The sequence below is a fragment of the Pleurodeles waltl genome, chromosome 4_1 (assembly GCF_031143425.1).
Source record: "Pleurodeles waltl isolate 20211129_DDA chromosome 4_1, aPleWal1.hap1.20221129, whole genome shotgun sequence".
Classification (NCBI taxonomy): domain Eukaryota; kingdom Metazoa; phylum Chordata; class Amphibia; order Caudata; family Salamandridae; genus Pleurodeles; species Pleurodeles waltl.
Window position 1 is genome coordinate 337422976 of NC_090442.1, and position 20216 is coordinate 337443191.

Consider the following 20216-nt stretch of genomic DNA (forward strand, 5'->3'; position numbering starts at 1 on the left):
TGCTGGCAAAGATTCAAATGTTTTGCTACTGGACCCCCTCAGCTCCTCTGTTTTGGTACCACCCACTGCCCAGTCAGTACCAGATTTCATAGTTTGAGATCAAGTCTGTTCCTGTACATTAAGCGCACACCTGGCCGCTGCTGTCATGTCAACCATTCCTCCTGTCGAGCATTTTATTGTGGAAGGTGCCCCTTCTACCCAGGCTCCTAAGTGGAAGGAGTGGGTAGAGAGGGTTTTCTTGTATTTTGAGCCCACCAAAGTCGAAGACGCTCAGAAGCGTGCTTTAATTTTGCATTTAGGAGGGAAAGATTTCTACAAAATATCCAAGGACGTTGCTGAAGATGCCCCAAAAACACATGTCACGTTCATTGCCGCTCTAAATAGACATTTCGAACCCATGGCCAATACAGATTACGAGCGATTCGTTTTTAGGCAAGCGCGCCAGCTGGCAGAAGAAACTATAGACTCTTTCAACATAAGGTTGAGAGATCTGGCCAGCAAGTGCAGATTTGCTGATGAGGCGGGAGAAATAAGAGGGCAAATCATTCAAGGGTGTTCTTCAGTAAAACTTAGAGAACGGATCCTGGAGGAATCGGGAAGGTCATTGCTTGATATTCTCCAGATAGGGCGCACCAAAGAGTTGTCCAAGGTCTGTGCGTCTCATATGGAAGCAGCTCTCCAGAGGCCTATAAAAGAAGAGACGACAAAGCACAGCTGCGAGCAAGACAAAATTCCATGTGAACAAGCCTTCTGCGAAACAATGTGGATATTGTGGTGGACCATCACACCGGCCATCTGAATGTCCAGCTAGAGGAAAGAAATGTGCTGGTTGTGGAAAGGTGAACCATTTTGTGAAAGTATGTAGGTCTGGCAAAAGTCGAACTGGAAATGCTTGGTCAATGTGGCGACAAGCCCTTCTGAACATGGCAGCGATATGGACGATGATGACGAAGCGGAAGTAAATTGTGGTTCATTCGGTATTCTCTTTTGGTAATGCCTCTCAGATGTCGACAAAGTTACCGAAATGCCAAGTTCAGTTAGGAGTTAGGCACCCATGAAGTCCTGGCAGTGATAGACACAGGAGCCTCAATAAATGTTTTAGTAGCAGAAGAACACTGCAAAATGTCCCCAATTCCTATACTGTCAAGAGTGAAGATAAAGTCTATGCTTATGGACAAGCGACCCCACTAGCCCTGAGAGGAGTATTCACTATGACTATTACCCATGAGTTCAAGACAATTCAAGCCAAAGTCTATGTGGCAGAAGAGGGACGTGGTACGCTGCTGGGTTGTAAAACGGCTGAGGATTTAGGAGTCGTCACCTTTGCATTTAGTATACACCAAGAGTCTATAACAGAAAGAGCCAGTATCAAGGAATATTTGAAGGAATTGGGTGCCTTGGGTCTTCTATTGGTCACCTCAAAGCACCGTGCCCACTCCCACAGTATATGACAATGAGATCGAGATAGCGCTGATAGGAGCAATCAGGAACTAGACATCCAGGGGAGTACACAGCACTGAGAGAGCATGTGACTGGGGAAGTGTTCCTCTTTAAATGACGATAGATATACATATTGAGTACAGAATGCACTCTGGGGGGGCGGGAAAGGGTAGAGTGCGGAGGGTGCAAGTGAGTGTTGCAAAGCTCGAAGGGTGTGCGTCACAGCACTACCCTTTATACAGAGTGGTGCATGTGGAACAGCTGCACTGTGAAGGAAGAATGTTGTACAGCTGTGGTTAATTGTAGCTGTAGAGCCAGGAGAGTGCTCACAGGAATGATTATGACAAAACAGGGCAGAAGGTGCGTGAAAAGAACTGTGGAGGTGACCGCTGTATGCCGCAGGGTAGAGCTCCGCCTGTAAGAGTTGGTGGAAATGTAATGAAAGAAAAATAAATTAAACAAGCATTTGCAATGCAATGGGTCTCGCATTTATTTGAGTGAGAGCCACTGACGTTGTACATTCATAACTGGACTTTTCTTGCCATATAAATTGGTCAACCCTGCCTCATAATTTGGTATTTCCCTGCCACACCATTCCAGTGGCCCTGCCTGTATATAAAGCGCTTCCAACTTCTTCATCTATCTGCAGTGAAAATTGAAAATGTTGCCATTTAGCATCCTAATTTAAATCTGCCATGCTAATTCCAATAGAATAACACTTTCACCACCCTAATAGGAATAACGATACTATTAATAAATATATTAATAATAATAATTTTCCTGATAAAACACACTGCTACAACACTGTAGAGGCAAAAAGCACGACTGGCAGGGCTGCAGCGAAGTTCTGTCTTTACACAGTATCTGCCATGTGATGGCCACTTTTCTGTGTTTTGCCTGATGTACTAATCTAGAGCAATATAAAGAAGCAGTTTACAAGGATTTGCAGAAATTCTATTTAATTCATATTCAAGAAGCAGACTTCCTCTGAAAATCCATCCAGATGGGTGAGGTTGAAGTGACGGAGCATGCCTCCAAGGGCAGCAGACCTCAGCATCTGCAACGTGCCTGAAAAACAGCGTATTGAAACAGGGCCATGAGCGGAAGCATCACCAGTACATAAGATTGGTGCCCGCTCTCTCATATCCATGCAGGCACCACACACACAGAGTGCATTTTGTCCCTTAAGGACAGCTTCCACTTTACAAATTTCGTAGTTATGGGCAGTACTTGAAATAGAAATATAGAAGTGCAGGTACTCCTTTTCCGAAACACCTGTTTGTTGCTGAGAAATGCGGATGCGTCCTGATTAAAAGCACCGGAGCACTGCTGCTATTCTTTACAAATGAAAGAAGTGCAGGTAATGAGTAACTGGTAGTGCTTGGACAATTAAAGCACCGCTTATGATACCTCAACAGATATGGTCACATCGTCAGTTGAATCGATTAGGTGTTTTCCTACTCTTGTGCTTTGATTACAGCTTTTCTCAAAGTCTCTAGGGGAATAAAGCGACAAGGATCTTCGCACACATCTTCGTGGGAGCAAATAAAAGACCAACACAAGGAAGCAGGACCCAGCAGCCCCCAAAACCATCCTATCCAAGGAAAACATGTCAGAGCCCGTGACCAGCCCGAAAAGGAACCAAATTGTTGAGGAAAAATTAAACCTCAGCCTCTGCAAAGCCGAGCCAGGGAGCATAGCTTCAATTAAATAAGCGAGCAAAACGTGCAGCAGGCTTCCGAATGCAATTACACTCACAAGCAGTCCAATAAAAGGCCCAGAACAAACAGCCCAGAGGCCCTTAATGCATAAGTTTGCTGCTAAAACACTAAGCAAGCCTGTAGGGAGGTGGTGAAAAAGCTCATGATTTACAGGGGAAAAAACACAAGGAATGCGGTAGGAGGGTTTGTGGGGATGGTATGATGAGGGACGGCCGAGGGGTGCTGGGGACAGCAGGCGGTGGGATCCGATTCAAAGCACCGCCATGAGCATAAGTGTGAAGGAGACTCACAGAAGAAATGAGTTACAGCTATTAGCAGTTGTAAACTCCCTACAGGTTTATTGTTGCCACATTGAATGAAAAAAACAACGCGCTCGCGCTGCTACAGTTCACTCATAGTGAAACCTATCGGCAAAAGTGCAATTATCTACATAACCGGCAAAAGTGCAATTAACTATGTAACAGGGTCGATGTATTGTATCGTAATTGTATTGTAATAGTATTTATATAGCGCTTACTACCCCTGACGAGGCGTCGCAGCGCTTTTCGGCGAGTAGCATGCTACTCCGGAACCCAAAAGGAATTAGTGGTGGAATAGTATAGGGAAATATGAGTACAGTTTTAGTATTATTATGAGTTAATTTGAGCCGCAGATATGAGAGTTTGTTAGTTAGATTGACTGGAGTAATGGAGTATACAGCAAGATATCATAATTTTTCATTGTCTCCCCTCCACAATGGTTTTAAAAGGTCCCAGTGATATGTGCTCCCAGCGTTCAGTCCGGTAACATGCGCTTCCTTGCGGTCGCTAGTAGCCTGTATAGTATTCAGCAAATTAGTCTCAATGCCATGGGATCCCAGATAGGGTCAGCTTCTCCAAGCAGTACATTGCTAGTGCTGTAAATCTACGTGCCGTAGACCCTTCCATCAGTAATGTCTTCTTAGTACTGCAGACTTCAGCAGTGCTCATTCTTAAGTGTTTGTCAGTGCTTTTGGGACGTAGAATTGTTTCCGTGTTTAAGATATCACGCTGCTGATTTGTTTCGGTGTTGCCTTCTCTGTGATAAGTTAGGTGTATACAAGCTATCACTATTTTCCCTGTGTTTTCCTTCTTCACAGTTACACTCAAAACCTTTTGAGTGTTCTTATTTCGTAAACTTTAAGGGTCTGTGACTGTAATCCTGTGGCTATGCGCAATTTGATTTCAGTCGCAACCATCCCCCACAAAATGCCTCCCTCAATCATAATGACTACCCCAACGACGATGCTATATATAGTGTGTGTGTACAGGTACAAAATATGCAGGGATTTTGAGGATGGCGGCTGCGGAAGAGCTTGGGAAAAAGCATTGAGACGTCAGCCCACCTAATAGAGACTATACAAAATGTTTCCTAAATATATATCCAAGTGAAAAACAAAATTGGCAACACTAAGCAATTGTATCAATGCACATTTCCTGATTTACCCAAGTATAAAAACTGTTAGGTAGTGCTCATACACTAATGCACATCGTTGCCTTGATGTGCTTTGCGGTTTTTTGAAGAAAAGACCGTAACAATAGAACCAAACAAAATGTACTAACGGAGCATAACAATTTTTTTCTTTCTTTCTTTTTTCTAAAGTATTGATAGTCAAAAAGTCAAAACAGTCAAATATAACTATATAATTAATAAACTGGGATAGACTGTCCACAATCCATATACATTCATATATTATTAACCTCAAACAATGTAGGTTCTCATAGTTTTATATAAAGAAAATATTTATTTCCAAGTTGGTGACAATGATAAAAAAACATACAACACTAAACCCCTACAGTAGAAAACCAACCAACATAAAAGACATAATGTGAATAGATACAAATAAAAGTCCATAATCTAACACAGAATTGAACTTTGAAACAAAAGAACGGATGATATTTGTCGAATCTACATGTAACATCAGCCGACACGTGTTTCGTCCACACATTGGACTTCTTCAAGGCTGATAAATCATAATTCAAAAACATTACATTAATAATTTAAAAATTACAAAATCTAAAAAGCAACTCCAAAAACTAAAGAAAGGATCATAATTAGTCAACTTGCACCAAGAGTGTGTTGGAAATAGAAAACGTGCCATAGAGAACCTACATCCCAAATTAGTCTTTGAGATTGATACATAAGTACATAAGTAATGTAGTAAGTATGAGTGATAGGGATAAAAATTCAATATGAATGTGAAAGTGAGTCACTATTTTTAAGTATGAAAGATGTAGGTTGAAGAAGTCCAAAAATTGTTGTTCTCCGCTAGTACATTTTGTTTGGTTCTATTGTTACGGTCTTTTCTTCAATAAATCCAAGTGAAATATGTTTAGATGTGCAAAAATAGACACCAGTGAAAGCCCAGAAAAAAAAAAAAACATTTCTCCACGTCAGGGAGTCTACGGCATTTAAGTAATAATGTTAAAAATGAAGCAAAACGCCTAAACCGACAAGAAAACATACATAAACTCCTCCCCCATAAGAAAAGCGAAACATATACAGCTAAGTTACCTTCCGGGCGACCCGCTAACGGTTGGATTAACGTAGTTTTTAGCAGCCAATTCAGAGAACAAAACCGGATATTAAAAAGTGAGTTTTTTTCCTTTGTGGAAAGGAATGGTTATGCAAAGCGCTCGACTTCTGCCAAGCGAGAACAAAAGATATAAAGTAGTCCACTAACCAGACGGAAAACAGCGAGCCTCGCATGTTTTCCGTACTTGGTCGCTGCGCTCGAGGAGGGCTAACCACCGGAAAAGGCATGACGTATGCGTGCCTTCAGCTAATGAAAGCAAGCAGATTTCAACAGTCAAGCCCAAGAACCAATGAAAGACAACTGACGTGGCATGAACAGGGCTCCGAGCCCTTTTCTAACTCCTAAAGCGGCTCGCAAGCGAAACAAATCCCAACATGCAAGGAAAAACCTGGCCTGCACAAGCTGCCCACCCATGGAACTGGGTAACAAGAGAGCATTGAACGTAGATGTTCTTTCATTCCTCGGGTTATATGTCTGTCAATGATTCAGAAAGGAATTTTGTTCAACAAATATTAGAAGAAAAAAGAAATTGACACGGTAAGGAGTAGATACATTTTAACTCGGACGACAATATGTGATGTTAGGCTGATTGGAATATAATATCCATTTTATGTGAAGTGCAATCAAATCACCCTTTGCTATAAAGTAACTTTCAGACAGTCTTGAGTTTTCTGGCAAGCACCTTAAGCATGCAAGGGAGAGTGGGTGCACGACAAACATGAGAAACGTGAAAATGTAAGTGCCAAAATACATAGTTACCAAATTTTCTGGGTCCATGCGTGATGTGCTGCTCCAGTCCAGGTTTTTTCATTTGGATTCTGGGATTTGTAGTCCTGTTTTTATTGGTCTAAACAAGATGGCATGTCCCAAAATCGAAACATAAAAGCAGGACTAGAGCAGCACATCATGCATGGACCTGAGAAACTTGGCAGGACTGAGAATACGTAAGTAGATTGCTTGAAGATGAGTCTAAACATCACACTCGAGAAGTATGGACGGTTAACAGCTATGAGAAAAGAGATCTAGTTAAGGTGAAAAAAAAACGGACTTTCTAATTTTTTCTGGATGTTTGTTAATAAGAAAGGGGTCAAATTACCATGCTGATGTTTTACGAAAATTGAAAGTCTATAAAAAGGAACATCGACCCCAAATTCTTCTTAATGGAATTAGGAATGACCTGGGGCCAGATCAAAACACATTTCCGAACAGCACTATTTCAGGTCCTTGGTGGTAAGTTAGGACAATGGTTGCTTCAGTCACCTTTTACCCCTGTATTATGAACAAGGATTCATGAAGTTGTAGTCTGACGGAAACTGTTGTGCAATTTTATTTTGTGGTATTTTGTTCTGGTGATGTGTTGTGTTTTGTGCTGCATTATTGCAATGTGATTTTGTTGTATTGCACTGCAGTAGCTGTGTAGCTGTTTTGACTGGTTTGTTGTGATGTGCCCTGTTATGTTTTATATGTGTTGTATATTACTTTGTATATTTTATTGTGCTATGTTGTGTACTTTAGATATCAACGAATACAGCTATGTTTCCAGGCAAAAATAGCACATTGCTTTAAAGTTCACATGGCAAGCAACCATTAATCACTGTCTAATGTGGTAAAACAGCACTATTCCTGCCCATCAACTACTTAAGACACCAGCGAGCCCTGAACTGTGGTAGAGACTGTGTCATCCTAGCGCTCACAGTGCTCGCTTTAGTAATACGACCCTGAACTCCCTGGAATGTAATCAGTTGGAAGTCTCATTCTGCTCACATTCATTTATAAACCTGGTTTACCTAAATGCTGGCGCATGATGGCCACATTGTAAAAGTAACTGCCTACATCACAATCGTTCTGCTGCCACATGGTGTGCCTAAGCTGTAGCCCTGGCCAACAAAGATTGTGGTGTTTTTTTTTTGGGAATTTGAAATAGTAAAGGGGGTAAGGGGTAATTAAGGTGCTCGTAAACATCCTTGGAGGATATTGCAGAACTTATTTATCACTGGAATCCCAGAGCTAGTTTTTGTTTGCATCACTTTACATTATCCCTACGTCTCATACTCCTCGTTATAGTCGTTAATCGTCCTGGCTGCCCCCCCCCCCCATAGGGTCCTCACCCAAATTCGCTTGAAGTACACCAAAAGCAATTGGTGCATAAACCTCCCATCCCCAGATACTTCCTGTTCTATTTCCCTGCCCTCCAGAAATGCGCCAAATACTTACCCGGTAATTGCATTACTGTGAGTCCACTTTGCTAGCTTCTATTCATTATAATATTGAGGCAGGAATGCCTCAATATTGTACTGAAGGGAAATGAGGGAAGGGACGATAAGGTAATGCTGCTTAACTTCAAGATAAGTACTTACTGCATTCTGCTTTAGCGATTGCAATGAAATTGCATTGGGTTCTATTACCCCCTAATCGGGTGCTTTAGCTGGGGTGCAGGAAGATTACAAATGGGGATGCTAACCAAAGAACTCTGGCATTGACCTTTGTCCACTGCTATGTTGCCGCCCGCACAGTGCACAAGAATAGCGAGGAGGTCTGCACAAGGCTCTTTGGGGCTGATTTAAGAAAATTGCAGAGCCACTTTCCTTGTGCCCCTTAGCGCACCCTACCACCATCATGGCGCAGGGGAGGGGGCAATAGCGTCAGATTTCCTGACGCTGTTGATGTATTGTACAGGAATTTTGGCCCTACTCCTGCAGAGTATATAGGGGCCCAATGTATTCAATGGCATGCCCCCTTTTAATGCCTGATCTGAGCAGGTGTTAAAAGTGCTGGAAAAAATGGTGCACGGAAATTTCTTAGATTTCCTTGCACCATTTTTTCAGCCCCCCCCCCCCAATTGGGGAACGCCCCACTTGCATTCATTATGCCATTTTGTAAATATGACACGTGTAAAAAGCAACTGTAGTGCTGCCTTTGCGTAAAAAAATTACACTATGGCAGAGCTAAGGTGGCGCTAAGGCCTCTTAAATCAGTCCCTTTATCACTACTGAGTCTTGCGTTGTGAGATTTCAGATTTCTAAGCAACCTACATAAATGGGAAGACGCTGTCTCTAGCGTAACTCACTGTTTACAACAGAGCTCAATGGGACCATATCTAGAGCCACTTTGGAAGGGGAGAATGTGGTCTCTATGTCTCATTCACTATTACAATCAATAATGAGGCTATAAGTATTGCTTTAGGCTAACCTGCTTTAAAGAAGCAGAAAACTCTCCATGAGGACAAGCAGGAAAGTGAGCTCAGTTATAAAGGGAAATATATTCATGGGTCCTAATATCAGGGAGTCCTAAGACATATCAGAGAGATGCTGTGATTCCAAGCCAAAGACCTTCCAACAGATTAATCATGTGCATAATATAATGTACCTCTGGTGGACGAGGTCATTGATAACATAACTTCCAAGGAGTGGACAAATATAGAGAGTTGGGGTTTTCTTTTTAAAATATATGCATGGGAAAAGTATAAAGAGAAGTAGCCCCAAATTCCAAAAGTGATCACTATATTAGCCAATATGTCTTCTTCATCTTTCTTGGCCTCAGAAGATGTATCCCTTTTAGATCCAACAGACAAAAGAGTGGAAGGAAAAAGTCTTACACAGCCTCCAATTTTTCCTTGCATGCATCTACGTACACAGCACATGCCACTCAAACAATCTTAAATAATTTTCAATTGCTATACAACTGCCTGAAGGATCAGAACTATTCCACGGGCAGTTAGTGAATATGGAGCTGCTCTCCCTGTTCCTCTCAGACATTTCTTTTGATTGAGACTGCAGCACTGGTTGCAATTTGCTCCCTGCCACAGCTCCCCGACCTCTAGCCCGGCCTTGAAGAGATGTGTGTCCTGATAACCTTGTGAAGTTTTCTTGTGAATAAATTACTTTTTCAGAGTAAATGGCTTAATAGATTAAATAACTTTTCTCTCCTCCAAGCTTTTTAACAAAATCATCAGGTTTTCTCAAAAACAGCTTATCATCTGTGAACGATAAGTGGCGAATCAGGCACCCAGGTCATTACAACAGATGCTAGTCAGTGGGGTTGGTCAGTGCCATTGCGAGAGCAGGAGAACCAAGGCAGTTGGTCCGTCATAGACAGCCAAAACTCCTCAATCTGCCTGTAGTTAGTAGCGATTAGCAGGGCTCCTCATGGATTTAAGAAGGCTCTTACAAGCGAGTCTGTGATTTGTAATAAAGGACCACCATGTTGCAAAGTCCTATGTGAACAGACATGGGGGTATTTGGGACAAACTTTATAATTTTAACTTATTTAAACAGCAAGATTTTCCTATGGCTAAATTACAATATTCTCTCCCTTAATGCAATGTATATTCCAGGGAAGGACAATTTCCAGCTCGATAGTTGGAATCTTCCTACGTCAATAGACTTCCACCTCAGTTAGGAGGCTTTTCTATATGCAATGAAGTTGTGGGGTCAGCCAACTCTAGACGTTTGTGTCTCACCCACAAATACCCTTTTTCTTTATTTTTGTATGGGGACACAATGCACGGAAGCATGAGAGATAAATTCTCTCTCAACCCTGTGGTTTTTGGAGTTATTATATGCTTTCCCTCCAATTCCCCTCCTCTCCAGGGTGCTTCAGTGGATTTGGAGGGAGAAAGCAATAGAAATCCTAATTTCATCCATCTGGCCGAGGAGACCTTGGTTTCTTCTTCTATTACAGATGACAATCGGAATTCTACCTTGTGCGTTCTTTTTTATCCCAATCCCCAGCAGTTTCCATTATTAACTTAAATTCAGTTGTGTCACTGAAGCCTGACAGTCTAGATACTGGAACGGTTATATTACAACAGGTTACATGTTCCAGAGAGGTGGCCTGTGGCATCCAAACTTCAAAGACAAATTCAACTCTTAAGGCCTATGTGAAGCATTGGATACATGCTTCATGATGCTGTTAACAAAGCTGGTTGTGTTACCATTTCAGGAGATCCTTTCAAGATTCTGGATAATTTACAGGATAGGTTCTGCAAGGGTCTAAAGTCTTTTGAATTAAACTATAGAAAGTATCAAATCCATTCCCCTCATGGGCTCTTTCCCTGGTTTTGCAAGGTTCATGGAAAGCACCCTTTGAATTGTTAGATCAAACTCACTTCTCATGGGTTTCTGCAAAAGTTGCCTACTTGGTAGCGACAACATCTGCAATAAGGTAGGCGGAATTAATAGCTCTTTTAATATCTTACCCTTATTTTAAGTTCCCTCCAGACAGTGTGGTTCTCAGATCAGACCCTAGATTCAAACCAAAGGTGCAATCCCATTTCCTTTCAACCCAAGAGATTGTTCTCTCAGTTTTTCATGGCAATGGCAACTGTCAGACAGGCCATTTCTGAAGTCTGTGCTGTTGCACGAGAAGAGCTTCCTGATATTGTGCCTGCTAGATCCACTCGGCTGTGACAATCTCTTCAAGAGTGCCCTTACAAGAATTATACCGAGATGTCATCTGAACTAATCCTAACACCTTTCTTCAACATGATAGGTTGGAAATGTCTCTGAATGATTGTTAATTTTGGAGCAGCAGTTCTAAAATTTGCAATGAAGTTATTATAAAATATAATGTTATTGTTTTAGCAGCATAAATTGTGTCTTCTTTCTGGCTTTGACATACACTCACAAGTAACAACGAGGAGGAGGAGGCGTAGGGTTAATGAACTTATTACTTACCTGTACTCTTCATCACCCTTAGTATAGCCCTCCTCATCATAGTAAGGTCTCTCCCTCCCTCCGAGTTTCTGTGATACAATTTATATCTTGGTAAGTAACAGCAAGTGGCTGGGGTGAGAGGGACCATGTGTGGTGTAGTTCAAGCCAGCTTGGGTAGTGATCCTCTGGGGATGTGGGACAGCCTCACGACTAAAGTCTGTGATAAGGAGGACTATCCTAAGGGTAATGAAGATTATCAGTAAGTAATACTTTCTTGCTACAGTCTTTATGTACACAAGGGTGCACCCTCACCCAAAAACTAAGGTCATCTGCTGAGTCCTTGTTACCGAAAATGCAGTGCTGCAGTCCTAGGATTTTCATTTACCACCCTAATTCAGTCTGAAGTCAATTGAACATGCATACCTAAAAGCAGTGATTCCTTAAATTAAAACTCAGTATTCAAGCATTGTGTCTTAGAAGACATGGGGTCATCTGTTAACTTTCTGAAAGGCACATGACCCTAGTTAAACACAACAAGAAAAGGATGTTCACTGTGTTAACTATGTCGATGACCACTAGCTCTTCCCTTCATACAACTTCTAGCCAGATCCTTTTACATATAAACCCCCTGCCCACGATCTGCACATCTGTACTTTCTGTCTCCATCTGGAGACACTAACACAAATTTAGAGGTAAATATTGTGGTTCTGCTTGCAATAAACTTTCTGTTCTGTATGTACTTGTAGGGAACATACATTTCTAAGGGTGCATTCACTCAAACAGTGATCAGATTCTATGGTTTCCAATTCTTTCATTTGGTTGGTCATCAGCACCACAATTCTTTTGCAAGGGCTGCATTCCCATGGTGATATTGTTGCAGGTGGGATGGATGCAACATTTCCAAATCTTAATGACTCATTAAGTAATGATCCCTCTTTCCCTAAAACAAAAGTTTTATAATATGTAAGATCCTGGAACAAATGTATTTCTTAGTAAATGGAGTAAGTCTCAGACCTCCTTGTCCCGGGACTAGTCTTTCATCAACGGCAGTTTGCTAAAGGATCAATAGATGGTGTTCATTCTAGAAATGAGAGTTGAATGCTTAGGTAGAGACTAGATGCCCCTGATGTCTGCTTCATAAGGATTTGCTCTGGAGTCACTTTAGCCGATGCTGCATCTTCAGGTGTAGTGTCCTAGGCTGAGATTTATGCAAAAACACAAATAAATTGCCTTTCCTTACAATTGAGTCCGAATTCTCAGGACTATGTGGTGCAGGTGTTAGTAACAGCTGACTTCAGGCCTGCAAAGTTTTGGTGGCCTGATCTGTTTCTTCTGGCAGTGGTGCCTGTATCCTTTCTCAGCCCCTGCTTCTGATTGTCTTAATTAAAGACAGCATACAGGGCCGGCTTAAGAACTAGTAGTGCCCGGTGCAACAATATTTTTGGGCACTCCTGACCCCCATGACCTCCTCCTTGGATTCCCTCACTATCAACATGCAAACGTGACCCTCCTCTCTCCGTAGCCCCTCTCTCACATGCATTTTATTTGTTTTAAAGAACTGTTCAAGGCTAGCTTTACTAATCCATTAAGCTATCCACATAAAATATAGATATGTTTCTTGCAGCAGGAGTATTAACCCTCTAAGCTACTTTACGGTGTCTATACTGCTACAGGACAAAACATGAATATTAATCACAAGAGTTATCTTGACATTTTTATAGCTGCCTGAAATCTGGAGGTGCTGTCACATTGTAAATTATTTCTAAACAAAGTGCCCTTGTCCCCCCCACCCATTTCAGGTCAGCGTCCAGTGTAGCCGCGCCACTCGCATTGCCGTAAAGCTAGCCCTGACAGCATATACTGAGCATGTGTGATCTTAGATCTAGATAAGCTGGGCACAAGCAGAAGTCATGCAGTCCTCCAAATGGTTATCTTCCAACCCATGCAGGCATTTTCCTCAGTCCATTAGAAGAACTCTGCCCTGGTGCTTCTGAACTACTTGATAGTGATAGCTTACATAAATAACTAGAATGACAGAACATTACAGAAGCTAACACAGCTGGATATGGCAGTTCACTCCTTAAATGAATCAGCCTAATTCTCCCTAATGTCGGCCTAGATTCAGTGGACACAGAAGAAGCTGCTGGATAGCCTAAAGTCTGTATCTCCATTCTTAGTGTCCTGGCCCAAAACCCTTTATCCCACAAAATAGTGGATTGCTATTGATGTAGGCACAGATGGACCTAGTTTCATCCTCAAAAATGCCCTCCTTACACAAGTTTGCACCAGTAATCATATTCTAGAGTTGATAGGAGTGGACTCTCTCTCCCTTTCAGTGGCCCATCTCCCCCTCCCCCATTCACCCCAAGCTGAGATCCCACATGCCTTTTTCCCATTCACATATCTCTGAAGTGTTCTAAGGGTGATTTAGGGGAAGGCTGTAGCAGAGATTTTGGTGGCTCTTTTTGGGCAAGAAAGATCTGGTTCCCAAATGTCTTTGCTTCATAGTATTTATCCCTCTCATAAAGAGAGGGTACCATATCCCTTCTGGGTCTCAATCCTCCCTACCCTATCCCTCCAGCAGCCTTACCTCACATTGTGGAAATTGATAGACTAAGAATACAGGAGAATATCTATCCAACCAAGTCAGCTCAACTCCGAGTAGTCTAGTGCCTTCATTGTCCTGGCATTGGACTAATATGGGGTTAACTGGGAAGATGTTAGTGCTTAATGAGTGCCCTTGTATAATAACGCCTCTTCCTGGCATTCCTATCCCATTCTGGACCTCTTCAGAGCATGTTTTCTCACAATTATGGCAACTTCTAATCTGCGGGCTGAGTGAACAATGGTGACTGACAGTTTCTGTAACTGCAGGACAGATTTTCATTCCCCTATTCAACTTTCTCCAAATGCCCTCAGCATACCCATTGCTTCTGGAAGACAGATACAGAAAGAGGAAAGAGAAGTAATCTTACTTATTCTAATTTGAGTCATTGGGAGTGGCTGGTCACTTAAAAAGCCTATCATGGCTCTGGAGACGGGAGCACTTTATAGGCCACCCACTGTAGGGCAATTGTGGAATTGCAAAACCTGTATAGCAGCCATTAGGCATCATTGCACACGTTTACTACACCTCTGATTTCCCTTTTATGAAGGAGTATTGAAAGCTGTTGCTTTCTAAGTTGGATTTTAAGTGTGAGATTTATATACAATATGCACAACACTTATAGTTCTCCTTTCATAATTGGAAATAATTTGTCCACAGTGCTTGGTAGATTCTCTTGGATGGCATCACAGTGACAGGAAATATGAAAAAGGGGGTAATGTCCTGACTAATCATCCTCCTCTTTACAAGTCCTTGTATTCTTTGACCCTGTCCTGTTCCCCTCCCATCCACTCTTCTCGGACCACCTATGCTGGTTTTCAGAAAGGATTGCTTTTCGTTCAGAAGATACAGGGATGCATGAGTTAGGAGATCGGCTAAATAATGAACAAAGGGGAAAGCTTGGTAATTTGATGAAAAAAGTTTCTTATTCCTCTGCCATAACTGCTCATCAGATGTAATGCGGTTGACCTCCCACTTGATGTGACAGATGCAATTACAGATGGATGAGATTGCATATACTATTACCCTTAACACCAAGAAAGAGACCACTGTAAATGTAGTAGTATGTTTGATTTGAGTATGTATTGGTATCTAATTATGCTGTGCCTTTAGGTGAAGTTATTTGTTAAGATAAGTACTTCTAGGACATGAGCATTGCTTTTCGTGTGCAATATATGTTTTGAATGTCTGTTGTATGAGTTATATATTACAGATCTAAGCATAATCTGTGAACTTCAGTTTCTCTTCAGTTTTAATTTGCAACCATAGCTCGTTTACTGTGTTTTTTATCGAATTTCTATGATTGTTTTATATACATGTGTTAATGTGTTATAAGAAAAGCTTCATTTAACCTTTATTTTTTCAGTGAATATTTTTGATCATATAGCACTTGCAACAGTTCCCTGTGCCCAACCAACCATTGGCAACCAGCATCCATTTAACACAGTGGGAGTTGGCCACAGAGATTGGCCTAGGGTCAAGCCCTGCACTCAATCTACTGTGGGTGGTCAAACCCACCAGCATGCATACTTTAACCATACATAACTGGGGGAGCCACAATGCATGGACTTCAGCCAGACCTGATGCACAAACCTCCTCAGGATATCAATCTCTTCTGCACACCGACTTTGGCTGTGTCCAATGGGGGTCTATGTGCCTAACCATCAGCACACGGCCAATCTTCACTGTGCAAAGTCGTGCCTAGCAGAAGTTGGCTGAAGGTCCCATCCCACTGCGGATGGCCAAACACAGCTGAGCACATCATTTGGTGGTGAGTTGGTGCCAAGATTTTGACTGTGGCCAGGCCCTGCATCCAAATCGCAGCATGCACCCCGCACTTCGCAAAGCTGTGTACAGCATGAGTTTGCAGTGATTTGGTAATAAATTTGAGCCAGGAGTTGTATGATAAGAATCAAATCTCTGAGAAGGATGATATGGAGAGTTAGATGCCACTCAATCTAGACATCATCTTCTGTCAGACTTGTTTGAATACTAGGCACTCACAATGGACCCAAGATAGTTGAGAGTCAATAACCATTGTAATCATTGATCTGTTTAGTTGGACCTCCGTTGACTCTTGCTAATGTTGGTGTATCAGATTATGGCACACAGAAACAAACTACTCTAAAGCTTATATCATGAACTCACTGGAATTCACATGAAAAAGTTAAGATGTAACCTTATTGCACATATTCATTGTAAGCAGAAATGAACTGCATGCAATGCTGTTTACCATTAGTTAAACATTTCTGTAGCCATCGACTCTATGAACAAATTAATAAATGTGAGGCAGCTATGACCTCATTATGATCCACACTGTATCAGCAAAGAGGATATTAAGTTGTGGTGCCCTAATAGTGATGAGAACTGCAGTACTGGGCTTTTATTTTTACCTTCTACTGGCAAGATCTTACAGACTGGATCATATCTCCATAAAGTATTTCTGTTTGATATGGTCACCTCAGGCAGACGTAAGACTCACAGAAAGCAGAGTTCAGCAGCACCAGCAGGATTGTAGGAAGCCTTTTGTGTACCTGAGACTTCAGACAATAGAGGCAACCCTTGGAGATCACTTGGAGGGAAGGCAGATTCCTCCAGCAGAACCAGGGAGCAGCAGACAGCAGGGCAACAAGCAGAAAAGCAGTCTTTCCAGGAAAACAGTCCATTTGAGTCCTTTAAGCAGCACAGCAGTCCTTCTGACAGGTTCAGTTCAAGTTCCAAAAGTGTATGATTGTAGGGCATCAGAGACCCAGTACTTATACCCAAAAGTGCCTTTGACATAGGGGAATACTTTAAAGGAACTCTCTGAAGTGTACGAGGATCACTTTCAAACCAATCCTTTCTGCCAGTCTAGCTATGGGGGCTAAATCAGCCCTTTGTGTGGGGACAGGACACTACCAATTCAAGTGAAGGTTGAGCCCCTCCCATTCTTCCTGCCCAGGAAGACCCATCAGTATGCAGATGAATACAGATGCATTTGAGTGTCCTGTGTTGTGGCTGTCTAGAAGGAATGCACAAATGTAGCTGTCACCCAGCCTAGATGTTTATTGGGTTCAGGCTGACAGGCACACAGAGCAGTAATTACAGAGAAATGCCCACTTTCTAAAAGTGGTATTTCTAAAACAGTACTGTTAAATCCAACATCACCAGTAAGGGGGATTTATCTTTACCGCTCCAAACATATCAAACGTGAAATCGCCATTCCTCTCTGTTCAGGAATTACAGCCTAAAAATGTATTAAGAAATTCCCAATGCTGGACTATGAAAGGGGTAGGCCTCACAGTGGTGAAAAATGAAATAGGCTGTTTGTCACTACCAGGACATGTAAAACATAAGAGTACATGTCCTACCTTTTACTTACATAGCACCCTTCCCCTAGGGTTACTGAGGGCCTACCTGAGGGTAACTTATATCTAACAAAATAGTAATTTAAGGCTTGGCAAGTAGTTTTAAATACCAAGTCTACATGGCAGTAAACTACACACACAGGCTCTGCAATGGCAGGCCTGAGACAGGTTTGAAAGGCTACTTCTGTGAGTGGCACAAATAGTGCTGCAGTCCACTAGTAGCATGGAAGTATAGGCCGTGAGTATATGGTATACCACTTTACAAGGGTCATATCAGTACAACAAATACACCAATCAGGTATACACCAATGTCATCATGTTTAGAGATAAGCACATGCACTTTAGCACTGGTTAGCAGTGGTAGAGTGTTCAGACTCCTAAGGTCAACAAAAGGAATCAGCAAAAATGAGAGGCAAAAGGCATATCGTCTGAGGAAAAGACCCCTAAGGATGACAGGTCTAACAGTATGTTTGGATCAAACTATATTAGCCATTTGCTGTTCATGACAGCAAGTGGTCCGTGTATTATCAAGATGATTTCCCTTGTCAAAGAGAGATCCTGACGGTTTTTAATCTTAACCTGCAGGACACAGAGTCAAATATTACATAGATTAAAAGAAGTGTGGTGCGGGTCAGCATGTGTTTGGGACATTTTTACTATGATGGGAATCACAAGGACATAAACACTGAGAAATGGTTGACAACCACCACATTAAAAGTGTTACGTATACTTGCTTGTCCAATATATCTGATGGCTATCATAACAAACGTTGTTGCAAAAAATGCACTGTTGAAATAGTTACTCTGTTAATGTGTGTTTGAATTATGTTTCTGGCCTAAAATGTACCTATAAGATCACTGACCAGTCTAACATAAGTGGTCTTCCTTTCCAGAGAATTGCCAATCTTCTGCCAGCATGGTACTACAATTTTCGTGTCACTATGGTAACATGGGGAGATCCAGAAGCTAGCTGCTGTGATAGCTCCACCATAAGTTTTATAACAGGTAAAGAGAGCAATGGACAAAAATGGACTTCTTCACTAAATTCACACGTGTTCTCTGTCTATGAAAAATGCATTCAACTTAGCAGGGAGGTCGGTTCTATCTTTGCCATGCGGCCCCAGTTCTTTAAGTGGGATGAAAAAGTTGGGGTTCTATAAAGGGGGTGTTGCTCAAGAGGCATAATTAGGCTTTAAAGCAGGTACTATTTTGAAGGGATGAGCTGGCTAATTACAGACAGAGATGAAGAAAAACTTGAACTATGACTTTAGCAGCAAATGTTTTGATCGCATCACCAGAATACTTGGAGGGTTTTGCATTAGAAACCGTTGTGAGAATGGTTTCCTCGTACATCAATTTGATAATTTTAATCAGTTTCTTCAGTCTGTTCTTAGAGTGATTAAGTGAATTACTTGCTGTGTTCACGGTGAAGATAGAGAACTTAGTTCTTGTAGTTTTCCACAATGATCCATCACTTTTACTAAAAAAGGGGCTACCACATAGAGGCCTTGGTGTTATTAAGTTTTTTCAGGAATTGACTGGTGAGATCACTGATTATGTCTTTGATGGATTATGACTTTGATGGACGAGTTGTCTTTTTCAAATGAGATCAGTGGGAGGCAGGAGCTTGATTGAAGCTGGAGGAGAGGCAAACAAGCCCTACACCACATGTAAACTCTGTTAAATTAAGCACGAGTGGGAGAAGAAAGGGGGCGTTAATAAGAAGGTGGCGGTGAGGATGTGTTCCGACCACTCCAAGATTATGAAGATTAATGTTTGCATGCAATTTTGTTTGGTACAGCCATTAAGAGACACTGTGCTGTGGAAAGGTTTGCAGGAGGTCATTCACTGAGAAAAAGGATGACGATTTAAATATGTTGCTTCAGAGGATTTATTCCACCTGATATTGAACTCTCTAGGTCTAGGAGGAGGCTGTAGGAGGAGTGGAGGTTGTAAGTGATGGGTTCGATTAGCATATTTAAAAAGAGGATTGGATTCCACGAGGATATAGATGACAATACGTCTGTCTGATTGTGTTGTGTTGGTAAGAGAGAGATCAACTAGTTCAAAGGGTGAAGAAAATACTTGCTATGAGGAGGTAATTTGTGTGACGCCTCTATGAGGTCAATGGTTGTACCCCTGTAAAATGAAGCAGTATTTTTGGGCACCTCAAGCCACACTCCATCCACAACCATTCACGAGTAGGGTGGGGATAATTTACCACGCAAATAGTAAAATACAGTCCATCTTTCACAATGGCCAGCACACATTCAGATAAAACAGTGGAAGCACGTGTTTGCTGTTTATTCTCACTCTGATTAAAGGTACTTTACTTGTGGTTACATTTGCACTGCACCAACAGACATGTTTTGCTGTTTGAAGTGCTTTTTAGGGTTTGTTCAGTAGCAAAATGGATTGTACTGATATGGGGCAATGTTGTCAAGAAGCTACTGCCATGTAGGACATTTTTCAATAAAGTGTAATAATTACATGTACTGCTTCGAAAATCATGCATTGCCAACATAATGTAACAAAGTCACATTAATATTTGCTCACTGCAAATATGTATGATTTACCTTCTCTTGTGGTATCCTCAGCACCTGTGGCTCCTCAAATTAGTTCGGTGGAATATTTCAACAATTTGCTATACATCAGCTGGAACTATGGTGATGATGGAACTGATCTGTCCCATTCAAGGCTGCTGCACTGGCTGGTGGTGGCTGAAGGAAGGAAACTGATCAAAAAGAGTGTAAGTTCCTGTCTATTACATTATTCGTTCGCAAATAACAATTCTGATGTCAAGCGCAGCTAAAAATATCACTTCTTCAAGAGGGTCATAGTTACATATATAGTTAAGAAACACACTTCTTTAGGATGCACTAGATGTACTCTGTTT

The 20216-nt window shown here is 41.7% G+C and overlaps 1 protein-coding gene across 4 annotated transcripts in view; it reads left to right on the forward strand.

Annotated features, from left to right (window-relative positions):
• The window catches only part of PTPRO (protein tyrosine phosphatase receptor type O), an 814046-nt gene that overhangs the window by 551628 nt on the left and 242202 nt on the right, over positions 1-20216 (forward strand). For all 4 annotated transcript variants that reach the window (XM_069228459.1, XM_069228458.1, XM_069228461.1 and 1 more), the window contains exons 10-11: positions 18214-18325; positions 19918-20069. In XM_069228459.1, the coding sequence (XP_069084560.1) occupies positions 18214-18325; positions 19918-20069 (264 nt within the window). The remainder of the gene's footprint in view (positions 1-18213; positions 18326-19917; positions 20070-20216) is intronic.